Source organism: Crinia signifera, chromosome 9, assembly GCF_055691185.1.
Source record: "Crinia signifera chromosome 9, ASM5569118v1, whole genome shotgun sequence".
Classification (NCBI taxonomy): Eukaryota; Metazoa; Chordata; class Amphibia; order Anura; family Myobatrachidae; genus Crinia; species Crinia signifera.
In genome coordinates this window covers 149,088,472-149,103,255 of record NC_139225.1, presented here as the reverse complement: position 1 = coordinate 149,103,255, position 14,784 = coordinate 149,088,472, and the positions used below count along the sequence as shown (strand labels likewise).

The following is a 14,784-nucleotide window of genomic DNA, read 5'->3' as shown; positions in this document are numbered from 1 at the left end:
AATAATAAAAGAAGGTAACAAGGGATAACTAAAAATTGAGTTTCAATAAGGTTAATATTACAAAGACAAATTATCTTAAACCTCCAATCCACCTGTGCTCAAGCATGAGAAGAACATAAAAATGCCACACAGTTAGGGCCACACACCTTGGTTCTGCGCGACAGTAATGCTAACCACTACGTCAAATGTGCTGCAACATATTTTAAAGCAGGAATCCCACAGGGAAAGTTTTCATTTTGAAATAGCAAGTTAAATACTTTATACTCATGAACCTGATAGTATTTTTTAATTACCTATCCTTCCACAAATCAATATCTCCTTTTCAAAAACTCTTGATGAGGTAATAAAGGACGGTCATACTGAAATTTGGTTTCGGTAATAGAAGACTGTGTACATTTTATGTGATCACAGAGGAGGGATGGGCTGCAATTAAATTAGAGCTCCCAGTGGCATTACAAAGGCTCTCTGCTCACAAGCTCATGTGCCGTTTGACTGTTGTTGCCATGGCAGTTACATAACACTACAATAATCATTTAAAAGCAATCTGAAGAAACAGACCAAGGAAAAGAAAAATGTCCAAACTGATTGTAATAGCTTTCGCAGTAGTCGGTGTTTGAAAATAAACACCTGATGCTTTCATTGGATTGCTGCTTTACGTATCTTAGTAACCCATCTTATCTCATTATACAACCACTAATCACTATAAATAACTATACTCAACAAGTAACAATCACAATTAAATACTTAAATAGTACTTTAGTTCCCATCCATCAAATCGTGGTCAATCACATCAACCCAGTAATTGGCTGCTTGTCTCAGTCTACTATTTTATGTGGAACTACAGTTCACATAATGGCCAGTCAGCCCCGACACCATCACAAGTGATTTTGGTAATGAAGGACGGTCATACTGAAATTTTGTTTCGGTTATAGAAGACCTGTCCAGACTATGCTGCTATATAACGATAATTGTTGTCATTCTCTCATCCTTCCGTAGGGCCCCCCTGGTAAAGATGGAATCCCAGGACATCCCGGACAGAGAGGAGAAGTGGTGAGTCCAGAAGGGTATTTCAGAGATGGTTACAATAACCATTAGCAGTACTATACTACAGAACAAGTTCTGCGCAGTATCTCATTATATAGCGAGCACTGTAAGTACAGTAGTATTACCCAGTCTCTCCTCTTCTTTGTAGGGTTTCCAAGGCAAAGTGGGAACTACAGGGCCACCAGGTGTTGTTGGACCACAGGTAATGTACATACTTAAATATACATAGTGCTTAATCATTTGCATTTTCAATGTTAATTGGTTTACATCCTGCTTTTTTTGTATAGTAAAGCACTTAAATTGCCAATAAAATATATTAAAATAAAATATTTATTGTGTAATTCCTAAGGTCGCCATGTATAATGGCTGAGAATTTGATATACATTAAAACAATGACATCCTTAACTGCAGCTGTTTCTAATGTCTTACAATCATAGTATATAATATAGGACACATGTTTTCTCTACATAGGGTGCCCAAGGGGAGTCTGGTCCTATGGGAGAGAGAGGTCACCCTGGCCCCCCAGGACCACCGGGAGAGCAGGGCTTGTCTGGCGCATCTGGAAAAGAAGGCACCAAGGTGAGCCAATTATGTGTCTCTGCTTCCAGCCCCATTAATGAATGTATCTACTGGATGTATATTATCTTTCCTCGTATCTATCTCCTGTACACCTGTTCCCTTACCCTCCTCACTTGCCCATTTTCCAATATTCCTGTTTCCAATCATTGCTCTGTTATTCCATAGGGAGATCCCGGGACTGTTGGCGTTCCTGGGAAAGATGGCCCAGCCGGCTTAAGAGGATTCCCTGGTGAAAGAGGCCTGCCCGGTACACCAGTGAGTAAATTACCACTGCACTGGCCGTGACACAATAAATCAACTGTTTTGATATACATCATCTGGACGGCTCTGAGACCCATACATCATCAGGATGACTAGTAGAAGCATACATCATCTGGATGACTGGCAGACACATACATCATATAGATTACTCATAGAAACCTATACAAGCTGGATGACTGGTATACATAATCTGGATGGATAGACTTTTGCACATATGTTTGAGGACCATCAGACACATCATCAAAGTAGTCACCAGACATGTACTGTAGATCATCTGACATACTAGCAGACACCGACATCACCTGCAAAATCATTAACCATTATCTGGATGACTAGTAGACACATACATCATCTGGATGACTGGTACATACATACATACATACATACATCATATAGATGAGTGGTAGACACATACATCATCTGGATGACTGGTAGACACATACATCATCTGGATGACTGGTAGACACATACATCATCTGGATGACTGGTAGACACATACATCCTCCGAATGACTGGTAGTCACATACATCATCTGGATGACTCGTAGACGCATACATCCTCCGAATGACTGGTAGTCACATACATCGTCTGGATGACTGGTAGACACATACATCATCTGGATGACTGGTAGACACATACATCATCTGGATGACTGGTAGACATATCCATCGTCTGGATGACTGGTAGACGCATACATCATCTGGATGACTGGTAGACACATACATCATCCGAATGACTGGTAGACACATACATCATCTGGATGACTGGTAGACACAAACATCATCTGGATCACAGGTAGACACATACATCATCTGGATGACAGGTAGACACATACATCATCTGGATGACAGGTAGACACATATACATAATCCGAATGACTAGTAGACACATACATCATCTGGATGACTAGTAGACACAAACATCATCTGGATCACAGGTAGACACATACATCATCTGGATGACAGGTAGACACATACATCATCTGGATGACAGGTAGACACATATACATAATCCGAATGACCAGTAGACACATACATCATCCGAATGACCAGTAGACACATACGTAATCTTGATGACTGGTATAAATAATGTGGAAGAATAGACTTTGCACATATGGGTTTGAGGACCATCAGACACATTATCACAGTGGTCATCAGAGACATATTGTAGATCATCTGAGAGATTAGCAGACACAGACATCACCTGGATAACTAAGTTACATCACCTGGGTGACTGGGAGACACCTAAATCATCTGGATTTCAAGTATAAACATACATCATGTGAATGACTGGCCGACACATACATCATCTGGACAACTAGTAGACACATACTCTAAATCATCAGGATGACTGGAAGGCACATGCACCCTCTGAATGACTAGTGTATACATACATCATGTGGATGACTGGTAGACACCTATATCATGTGGATTACTGGTAGACACATATAATATCTGGATGACTGGTAGATACATACATCACCTAGATGACCAGACACATACATCATCTGGATGACAAGTAGAAACATACATCATGGGAATGACTGGCAGACACATACATCATCTGGATGACTGGTAGACATATCCATCATCTGGGATGACTCGAGGACACATATATCATATAGATGACTAGTAGACACATACTTCACCTGGATGAATGGTAGACACATATATATTATGTGAATGACTGGTAGACACATACAATACATACATCGTCTGGATGACTGGTACACACATACATCATCTGGATGACTGGTAGAAACCTACATCGCCTGGATGACTGGTAGAAACATACATCGTCTGGATGACTGGTAGAAACATACATCGTCTGGATGACTGGTAGACACATACATCTTCTGGATGACTGGTAGGATGCAGGGGCGTAAGTACATCAGGAACAGGAGCCTGCACTTAATTTTATTCACATTATATTTCCTTCACCTTGTGTCCTCTTGTATGTCCGGCATTCTGGTCCATTATGTAAACTCATTCAGTATTTCTCTTTTCTACCTAGGGTGGTCCAGGTCTGAAGGGTAATGAGGGTCCAGCTGGTCCCCCTGGCCCAGCGGTAAGTTTGTACATGTTATTTCCTTTCATTTTCTGCAAACAGTATGCTGCAAATTCTACCAGGGCCATAATTCTGACCAGCCATGTAGATGTATTATGCCGGTGCCTACTGTAAGGGGAATACCCTGTCTTTGGCCCATTATTATGTATAGTATGAGTGGGTCCCTCACTGTGGTCCAGCTGTTCTGGAATGAATACAGCCTATACTTCTGACTTGGATTGTATGAGATGATACAGCACTGATCTGATATTCTGAATGTTCTGTGCCTATTGCCCTCTGTGAGGTATAAACTGTTTGTATTCCTGCGCTTTGAGCTAACTTACCACTGCTTGTATCCTACAGGGATCTCCAGGAGAACGAGGAGGACCAGGCCAAGGTGGACCCATCGGGCCTCCTGGGAGACCAGGACCCCAGGGTCCAGCAGGCTCATCCGGAGAAAAGGGTGTGCCAGTATGTATAAATCTGGGTGGGCATGCAGTCCAAATAGCTGTATATGAGTGTGATAAATGATATCTGTCCATATAATAATGCCCATATAGACTTTATGGGACATAATGTAAAACAAATCGGGTCATACAGTCATAGTATAAGGCAGAAAAGGAGCAGCCGGTGGCTCATATAATGGGGAAAAAATAAGTAATCTGTAGGGTGAGACATATGTCAACTGTAGGGTGAGAAATAAGGAAGTGGAACATATGGGAGTTATAATAGTGAGATGTAACCGGGTCACTAATGGATGAGATGGTGATATGTGTGTAGAACATGGTTAGACAGGAACACTAAAGAAAGAGAGAATTACAGGTAAGGGAGAGACACTAATGACAGAAAGAGAACATTACAGTTAAGGGTAAGAGCGAGCTGCTAATGACAGAAAGAGTGCATTTACAGGGAAGAGTTGGGGAGAGACACTAATAACAGCATTGCAGTGAGGGGTAAGGGAGAGACACTAATGACAGAGCATTGCAGGGAGGAGTAAGGGATAGAGAGACTAATGACAGAGAATTTCTGGGAGAATTAAGGGGGGGGGGGGGAAACTAATGACAAAGCATTGCAGGGAGGGATAAGGGAGAGCCACTAATGACAGAGAGCATTACAGTTAAGGGTATGGGATAGACACTAATAACAGCATTGCAGTGAGGGGTAAGGGAGAGACACTAATGACAGAGCATTGCAGGGAGGTTTAAGGGGGAGAGAGAATATTAACAGAGCATTGCAGGGAGGTTTAAGGGGGAGAGAGAATATTAACAGAGCATTGCAGGGAGGGGTAAGGGGGAGACACTTATGACAGTGCATTACAGGTAAGGGTACAGGAGAGACACTAATGACAGCATTGCAGGGAGGGTAAGGGAGATAAAGTAATGACAGGGCATTGCAGGGAGGGATAAGAGAGAGACACTTTTGACAGAACATTACAGGTAATGGTACGGGAGAGACACTAATGACAAAGCATTGCAGGGAGGGATAAGGGAGATACACTAATGACAGAGCATTGCAGTTAGGGGTAAGGGAGATACACTAATGACAGGACATTGCAGGGAGAGGTTAGGGAGATAAACTAATGACAGAGCATTGCTGGAAGGAGAAAGGGAGATAAACTAATGACAGAGCATTGCAGGATGGGGTAAGGGAGAGACAATAATAACAGAGCAGTGCAGGAAGAGGTAAGGGAGGGATAGTAATGACAGCATTGTAGGGAGGGGTAAGGAAGATACACTAATGACAGAGCATTGCAGAAAGTGGTAAGAGACATAAACTAATGACAGAGCATTGCAGGGAGGGGTAAGGGAGAGACACTAATGACAGCATTACAGGGAGGGGTAAGGGAGAGACACTAATGACAGATCAGTGCAGGATGGGGTAAGGGAGAGGCATTAATGACAGCATTGTAGGAGGAGTAAGGGAGAGACATTAATGACAGCATTGCAGGGAGGGGTAAGGGAGAGACACTAATGACAGATCAGTGCAGGATGGGGTAAGGGAGAGGCATTAATTACAGCATTGTAGGAGGAGTAGGGGGGAGACCAGGGCCGGCGCTACCCACTCAGCAGCTCCTGCAAAGCAGGGAGGCGCCATGCTGAAAAGGCGCTGTCTCCCTCCCTGCTCTGCTAAAGATGCCTCATCCCTCACTGTCACTGCCTCCTGCACTCCTGCACACCGCCCGCAGCGCCTGTCTGACAGCTGGCGGCAGTATGGAGAGGCTGAGCAGCTCCCTGCACCGCGCACACACTGTCCTCCTCCTGTGACCTGTCCCCTCTTCCTCACAGACACTGGTGCTGAGGCATGTAGCTCTGTCTGTGAATGCCTGGATGACATGTCATGTCTGGATCCGCCCCCTACCCATTGCTACCTGCGCCTGTCAGCTGTCAATCAAATGATGAACAGGCAGCAGCGCCGCCTCCCCTTCCTTCCCTCTTCTCAGTGTGCTGTGCCAGTGCCACTGCCAGTCCTCAACACTCCGCCACCTCTATCTCCTCCCCTCTTGCATGCCATGCGATGCGATCTAGCCCATAACATATGCGATTCTCTTAGCGTGTATGGGCATCTTTAGTGCCTACAACATTTTGTGGACACAGCACTGAGATGCTGTATGCATACATGTACATGCACCCGAGATCCTCCATAGGATCGCATGTTGCATACACTCTCACAATCGGGCTGCAACGGCAATGTGAAAGGGCGCAAAATGTATGGTTTGCAGGAGGGCGCCGGACACCCTAGCACCGGCCCTGGTGGAGACATTAATGACAGAGCATTACAGGGAGGGGCAAGGGAGAGACACTAATGACAGAGTATTACAGGATGGATTAAGGAATACAGTAACGACAGAGGATTGCAGGGGAGGAGTACAGGAGAGATACTAATGATAGAGGATTTCAGAGAGGGGTAAAGCAGATACACTATAGAGAGAATTGCTGGGAGGCATAAGTGGGAGGTACTAATGAGAGAGTGTTACAAAGAACTGAGAGAGCCACTAGAGAGAGAGAGGATTACATGGTGGAATAATGGAGAGACACTAATGAAAGAGAGCACTGTAGGGAAGGGTAAGGGAGACACTGAAATGAGATAACTATAGGTAAGGGTCAGAGAGAGACTAATGACAGTGGATTGTGGGGAGGGGTAAGGGACACATTTACTAGAGAGAAAGAATGTAGAGAAAGAGGATATGTGAAAAAGGAGGAGGGAGAGGCTATGGGGTATACTTACAAAAGGTTGATTTTGGTTAATATTGGTCATTTTTTGGATTATTATTATCATTTTTATTAATAATAATAATAATTATTATTATTTTTTAAGTTTCTCCAATGTTGATACATTTAAAATTGATGGTAATAGATGTTGGGCTTCCTGGGCTAAACACACACATTTAATGACAGATTAATTAGTATAATAATTTTAAAAAGTTATCAAATGTGTGGTCTAGCCATGGAAGCCCAACATTGATTAAAATCGTCAACAGCGCCTTAAAATTGACCAACTTTGACCGTTAGTACATACAGTATACCCTCATATCTTGGATTCCCCTCAGGGGATACAGCCCTTTTTATTTTAGTACGATTCCATAAATGAAATGTTTTGAAGCATCTACTATATCAGCGGTTCTCAAACTGTGGGTCCTGACCCCCAAGTGGGTCCCGACCTTCTCAGTATGGGGTTGCAACTATTCAAAAATCTGTTGAATTGTTTATTTTACACTCTTCCCATCATGTTATGCCTCCACAATGCTGCCATGCAGGTGCTCTCTGATGACTACACATGTTATGTTTCTGAAATCCCGTAATTATTTTTATTGTCTGATGGGGTCCCAGAGCAAAATAGTTTGAGGACCCCTGTACAGGTTGAGTATCCCTTATCCAAAATGCTCGGGACCAGGAGAATTTTGGATAACGGATTATTCCGTATTTCGGAATATTTAAATATTTCAATGATGTATTTTGAAGTTTCTTGCATTTATGCTGTATAAACACATAATATACACACAAATATATTTTATTACCACATAAAATACACACAAATATATTTTATTTGTTCAAAAAACAAGGTTTCAAAACGTGAAACAAAATGTGTGTACTATCTCAGCACTGAATTTGAATGCCAAGCAATCATTGTCTTGCACATATATAGTGCCAGTTACATATCATGTCCCCAGTGATGCTGTTACAAATGGGACAGTGAGTTTTTAGCAAAAAAAAAAATTTTTTTTCACTTTCTGAAATGTCTGGTTTTCGGAATAATTCGGATAACGGATATTCGGATACGGGATACTCGACCTGTACTATATGTATCAGTCTGTGTCTTTTGCATTGTATAGGATGTTTCTAAAGTTATATATAAGGGTATTTATATTTTATTTGTATTTGCACAATTGTGCTTTGGCACTGCGTGGCCAGGAGACATCTGACACAACTGCTATAAGGCTTACCATGAAGGTCACTGCGTCAGTCCTGTGCATGGCGGAAAACCCTGTTAATCTTGTTTCTCCTGTAGCGTAACACCCTCTCCATGTTTTATTCTAGGGAGAGAAAGGTCCGATTGGCCCCGCAGGTAGAGATGGAGTGCAGGGGCCTGTGGGTCTTCCTGGACCAGCTGGTCCTAATGGCGTCTCTGGAGAAGATGGAGACAAGGTACAGTACCGGTGTCCTGTGTTTGGTTGGGACACTCAAGTGCACATCTCACTGGTGGCAGCTAATATATATATATATATATATATATATATATATAATCTAATAGATCACTAGGACCTACCAACATCATTGAGGCATGAGGTGCAAAGTGCCTCAGTGAGATCAGTAGTTCCTGGTGATTTGATAGGCTGCCGTCTGATATCATTGCTTATATCTTAACCGTTTCAAGCCCAACGTTTAGTCAGGCTCAACAGCCCTAGCGCTAGTAGCAGATCCAGTGGTTAGCCACTTTCAAATAAGAACATTAACATCAGTCAACATTCAATGTAGACAATTTTTGAATAATAAAAAAAATAATTACAATTAATTTCAAAAACATTTAAACCAGACTGTTTGAATTTTTTGCAAAAAAATAAATAAAATTGGACTGCAAAAGGTTAATGACACACGGCAACCATTTTATGTTATTTATTCTTTGTGTCACTGTCTTTGTCCAGAGAGTGTAGATGGTTCATTACGTCTTATGTATGTGCTGTAACACATTCTCATTTCCCAGGGTGAAGTCGGGGAACATGGACAGAAAGGAGGAAAAGGCAACAAAGGGGAACATGTGAGTACTCGTGCTGTTACGTTACCATTGCAGGTTGTATACATTTGTTGGTACTTATATCTAAGTGTACTTATTGGTTACTGATGCCAACAATGAGGCCACATGACTGGGTGGGGTAGGAATAATGCGGGGGCAGGTGGGATGCACCCAGCCAGGGCCGGCTCTACCATTAGGCAGCTTTAGGCAGCTGCCTAGGGCACCAGGATCGGGGGTGGGGGGGGGGGGGTGGGGGGGGGCGCCACCAAGTCTATTAAGGATGTCTATGAGGATCCTTGTTGTACTTAATGCAGTTTTTTTAATTCCAATTTTTTGGGAGCCTCCCTGCCATTCCAGAATGTTTGTCAAGTATGCCTTAAGGGGTTGGAAAGTGGGTATTGGTGGCAATATGGGGGAGAGGGGAGTGCAGTAAGTTGAAGTTTTGCTTAGGGTACTGTGAAGCCAGTGGCGAAACTATAGCCACCGCAGCCAACGCTGAGGTGGGGAGGTGCTGAAAAGGTGTGGGCGCCGGGGGTCTGTGGGGCTATTGGTACCCACTGCCGTCTGTCCCTGCCGCCGGGCTTCTGTCTGCGGGTCCCAGCTCTCTTGGCTCCTGCTGCTAATAGAGAGTGACACTCAGAAAATGGCTTCCATCGTAATGCAGACAGTTTTTGATGAGGCGGTGGGGGTGGGGGTGTTTGTTTGTTAACCCTACCGGGGGTTGGGGGGCAGGGGGATGCAAATTTAATAGTTACGCCACTGCACCCAGCACAAAGTGTTTCTTATCTTTATCCACAAAGAAATGACATTATATTAAATAGGAACGATTTACTTGTTTTCTTCTATTTTTGCATTACATTTGCATCTAACTCTTCTTATGAACTCACCATCGGGTCTCCTTATGCATACATATAACAAAACTTTAACCTTTATCAACTTAAACCTTGAATCTTAACACTTAAAATAAGACACGGACACAAGTGCTGGCGTTTCAAAATTGAATGTCAAATTTATTGATTGACAACTATGATCTGACTATATATAGTGGCGGCACTAAAGAACGGTCAGGGGAAAGGGGTAACATCACCACACACGATTCATACACCGCTGGTAAACAATTCTCCGTTCACAACCCATCACCCATCCAGGAGCATGGGCTAATGACACATCGATCTACATACTACTGCATATAAACAAGGACCGTTCTTTACCGAGAATAGGATAATAGGGATGGGAGGGAGGGGGAAAACTTCACAAAGAGGCAGATCACCTGACTCCCTGTGCTCTCATAGCCTGCCAACTCCTCCCCTGTTCATTGATTGGCTATTCCCTACCGCATCAGATCTCACTGTACTAACATGTTAATTAAAGTGATAGCATCAAAGAACCCTTCAGGGGTTTATGTCTCCTCCGTGCTTAATCAGCCATCGGTTCTCTTTGTATGAGGGATTCAGTATCTGTGATGCATCTAATACAGACCTAAAATTCCTTATGATAACTCCTGCACTGAGGAGTCCTATGGAGGGGGAAACAGGCTGCCTAAGGAAATAACTTATTTTAGTAAGACAGAAATATATAGAAGGTGGCAAAATTCTACAGGGATGGTAGAATGGTCGGTGCTTCCGCATCTAATCACATTCTAATGAAGAAATAGATTAGCATTAACTCTGGTCACAAACTGTATTAATGTATATTATAAACATGATTTATGGGTCATTAGAATCATTTACTTACATATTGGGTTCTAGAGATGTATTAACAATAATCTCTGTTTTCTCCAATGAGTTAATAACTTCCATATATCCTTGTTTCATTAGGGTCCTCCTGGTCCACCCGGTCCCGTCGGCCCTGTTGGACAGCCCGGTACTGCGGTGAGTAACATATAAGATTAAAGGTTTCATAAAAAATTATACACATATTGGGGGAAATTTACTAAAGGAAATTTGTAAAAAATAGGTGTATTGGTATCCAGAAATACACTTATTTTTGACATTTACTATCCCGAAAATACGGCAATTCATATTCGTATTGATAGCACATCAATACGAATATGAATTGCCGTATTTTCGGGATAGTAAATGTCAAAAATAAGTGTATTTCTGGATACCAATACAACTATTTTTTACAAATTTCCTTTAGTAAATTTCCCCCATTATATACAGTAAATACATTTCTTTATCATGTGCACATCAATCAAAAGTTAGAATATGTCATTACGTCATTATATTATTAACTAGTTACCGACCTGTCAAAACGTCGGAACAGCATAAAAGTAATGTCCGCGCAATAATTGACGTGCTCCATCGGTTGCCATCTAGTGACCACCGTTGCGCAAAACACTTGAATCCCCAGAATAGAGGTGAGGAGCAGCCTTTTCTGATATAAGACCAGATGGTATGTCACTTTTAGTCCTCAGACATAAGTATACATATAATTGCAATTCCACCTCTGGCGTTCTCATAAATAATGAGAAATAGAAGATAGAGAAGCACCACCCTTTAAAAAAAAAAAGGGGATGGCTCATTTCTCCGAGGGATTGAACAGACAGTATGCTGGCCTTCTTACCATAAACACATCAGTTATTACTGATTACTTTTTACATATATTAATCAGCAGTAGAATAGACCAATATCATGAAATATTAATGTAATAAAGTGTCTTTAGTTCCTCATTAACACAAACAGCAATCACCTGTACATATCACGTCAGATTTACTTACTGACAAAGCCATATTATGTCCCTAGGTGTCCGTTAGCTTACACGTCATAGGTACAGGTTTCTATTTTATTAAACACCATTTCCCTCCATTTAGGGTGCCGATGGAGAGCCCGGTGCACGTGGTCAGCAAGGAATATTTGGGGCAAAGGGAGATGAAGGTACACGAGGATTCCCAGGTTCTCCAGGACCCATCGGACTACAGGTGAGATGTGAGGGGCTACCTCAGTGTAGGCAGTGGCTAGAGATGGTTTATTTGCCTGATTCAGGATTTGCCCATTTCTCCAGCCATTTGTGTTCCATACAATATACCCAGCCTTACTAAATAATCATTAGAGCAAGACATCTACGGGACTCCCCTTCATTATCAGTCAGTCACAGTAATTTCCCCACGTTGGCTGCTTGGGATTGGTTGGTGGGAAGTAGCGTAATGAGGGATCCTGCCTCTGATTATTTTTCTTTGGTCGCTCATTGTGTGCGGTTGTGTTATATATTATGTAGACTTTTCCATCTTCCGTCTTCTACGTATTTGGCCTGTGATAGAACAATAAAAGAAGTATATATTTTGTTTTTGTAATTTAAACACTCAAAATGTATTTGAAAATTGATTTTGTATGTTTCATTTTAGACTGTTTATGTCTAATGGGCAGGGATGTCAAGGACTCTCTATAGTAGGTTTTCTCTTCCATTGGCCAGATATTGTTCTTCCTAAAGCCTAGATGGGCTGATTTTATGGCCTTTCACTCTCCAATAGAGACAGGACCACCCTTAAAAAGCGCAGGCCTCAGTACCTTCTGCCAATGTTGTATCAGGACATGTTGGACCCTCTTGTGGGTGTGGCTATGACATTTCCAGCATTCCTATTGGTGCACTGATTGATCCCTGTACGGGCCAGCCCGATGCACCTTCACATTATAGCATGTTGACCCCACACGTGTGATCTCTGTTATAGTGGAAATCAACCCATGTTGTGATTTATTTGGCCATATGGCTTCCATTCATTTTTTGACCATTTTCATTTATTATACGTCACTTTAAAAGTGGAGCGTGTGTATTGTATTACGGGGTCTTCTCACCTCTAGTATATGGTCTGTGGCATTGTAAAAATCAATTCTCACTAAATGTTGCAGATATTTGATATTAAATACATTAATATCATATTAAAAGGTCTTCAAATATTTTACATCTACAGCTCCAAATAAGCCCAGATGCGTCAATAAGTACCCACATGACATATTATTACTCTGTCTGACATATAAAGTAGTCCGAGGCCATTATCTGCCAATGTACAGGGCACATGGGCAATTTTCTTGTGTGGCCTCAATGCGCCAGCCAGGAGTTTAGCCCAATAATGATATAGCCCAGCTACTGAGGACACCTCCACCCCTGCTGTACTTAGGTATGCTAAGCTGTGTTATATCCCTACACATCAGATATGGTTATAAGGATGACCCTACAGTGCATTAGCTGTGGTTGGTGCATTCATTACCTATACTTCTCTGTTGCAGGGATTACCAGGTCCATCTGGAGAGAAAGGAGAGACGGGTGACGTTGGTCCTATGGTGAGTGTGGGAGAAGATGCACGATGTTATGTGTTTATGGGTTTCGGGTGTATATACTTATCATACAGTTACCTTTTTCTCTATGCAGGGTCCACCAGGACCTCCTGGACCACGTGGTCCTGCCGGACCTTCTGGAGCTGACGTGAGTTATTGTTGGTTGTATTCTTTCCTTCCCAATCATGTCTTTAGCGATCTCACCCATATATACAGAACAATAGCGCTAATTACTATGCCGACCGTCAGTACCGGATTGGAGCATGACTTGCCCACTGGGGGACTGCAGTGATAGGGCCCCATACTTAGGGGTGTGGTCAACCTCCATAGGGGGTGTGGTCAGCCTCTACAGAGGTATTGCCAACCATTAGAAAGTGCATGGTCCGGGCCCCTTTATAAATACTGGTAGAGCTGGTGCATGCAGGATAATGTTCCACATTGATAACAGCAATGCACTATAGAAAATACATTATAGCCTTGTGCAGTATAATGTTACACATGTATAGTGTATAGTGCACAGGCTGGAACCTGATTCCTAGAATAAGCCCTCAGGAAGTGGGCTCCGCTGGGTGGTTTCCCTGTACAGTTTTGCAGCATACGCACCATGGTCTTACTGGTCACTTTACCTTGTTAACTGGTGCACTCCTGTGATTTATTTATACTGGTAGTTGGTAAATATGCAGATGGTTGGTAGCCAATGTTCTCTTCTAAAGTCACATGATTCATTACAATTAATGAGTCCTCAGTAAGAAAGTCTTTATCCAATAGCAGGTCACTGCGCTTACCTGTCACCACCCCTGACTGTGTCCTCCCATCTCATTCTGCTTTTATGACTTTCTGCAGGGCCCACAAGGTCCTCCCGGTGGAGTAGGAAACTTGGGACCTCCAGGAGAGAAGGTAAGACTAATCAATACAAATAATAACAAAATAAGCAGATTAAATATGTTTGTTCTAGTTGTAATTGAGTACTACCCAAAAATACTACAAACATTACGTTTGGAGACGTCAGAGATTTTTTTATATTTAGAGATCTTATATATGGCAAAACCATTTATTATCTTTGTACCTATTACTTGTTATAGGGAGAACCCGGAGAGTCAGGAGTTCCCGGCGTCCAAGGAGAAGTTGGGCCTAAGGTGAGTTACTCCGGAATCAGGCGGACTAATCTGTGATATGGACAGAGATGCAGAAGACCACCTCACAGACTGCAATTATATTACCCATTAGGGACCACGTGGAGACAGGGGAGAAAAGGGAGAGTCTGGGCAAGCAGGAGATGCTGGACCTCCGGGAGGAAAAGGACCTACTGGTGATGATGGACCTAAAGGAAACCCAGTAAGTATAGGTTCTGCAT

General features: G+C 42.5%; 1 protein-coding gene across 1 annotated transcript in view; it reads left to right on the top strand.

Moving 5' to 3' along the window:
* The window catches only part of COL11A2 (collagen type XI alpha 2 chain), a 141,362-nt gene that overhangs the window by 112,680 nt on the left and 13,898 nt on the right, over positions 1 to 14,784 (top strand). Inside the window, exons 37-51 of the mRNA XM_083160208.1 lie at positions 997 to 1,050; positions 1,193 to 1,246; positions 1,516 to 1,623; positions 1,789 to 1,878; positions 3,898 to 3,951; positions 4,294 to 4,401; positions 8,466 to 8,573; positions 9,130 to 9,183; positions 10,977 to 11,030; positions 11,972 to 12,079; positions 13,383 to 13,436; positions 13,525 to 13,578; positions 14,274 to 14,327; positions 14,513 to 14,566; positions 14,658 to 14,765. Coding sequence (XP_083016334.1) covers positions 997 to 1,050; positions 1,193 to 1,246; positions 1,516 to 1,623; positions 1,789 to 1,878; positions 3,898 to 3,951; positions 4,294 to 4,401; positions 8,466 to 8,573; positions 9,130 to 9,183; positions 10,977 to 11,030; positions 11,972 to 12,079; positions 13,383 to 13,436; positions 13,525 to 13,578; positions 14,274 to 14,327; positions 14,513 to 14,566; positions 14,658 to 14,765 — 1,116 coding nt within the window. The remainder of the gene's footprint in view (positions 1 to 996; positions 1,051 to 1,192; positions 1,247 to 1,515; positions 1,624 to 1,788; positions 1,879 to 3,897; positions 3,952 to 4,293; positions 4,402 to 8,465; positions 8,574 to 9,129; positions 9,184 to 10,976; positions 11,031 to 11,971; positions 12,080 to 13,382; positions 13,437 to 13,524; positions 13,579 to 14,273; positions 14,328 to 14,512; positions 14,567 to 14,657; positions 14,766 to 14,784) is intronic.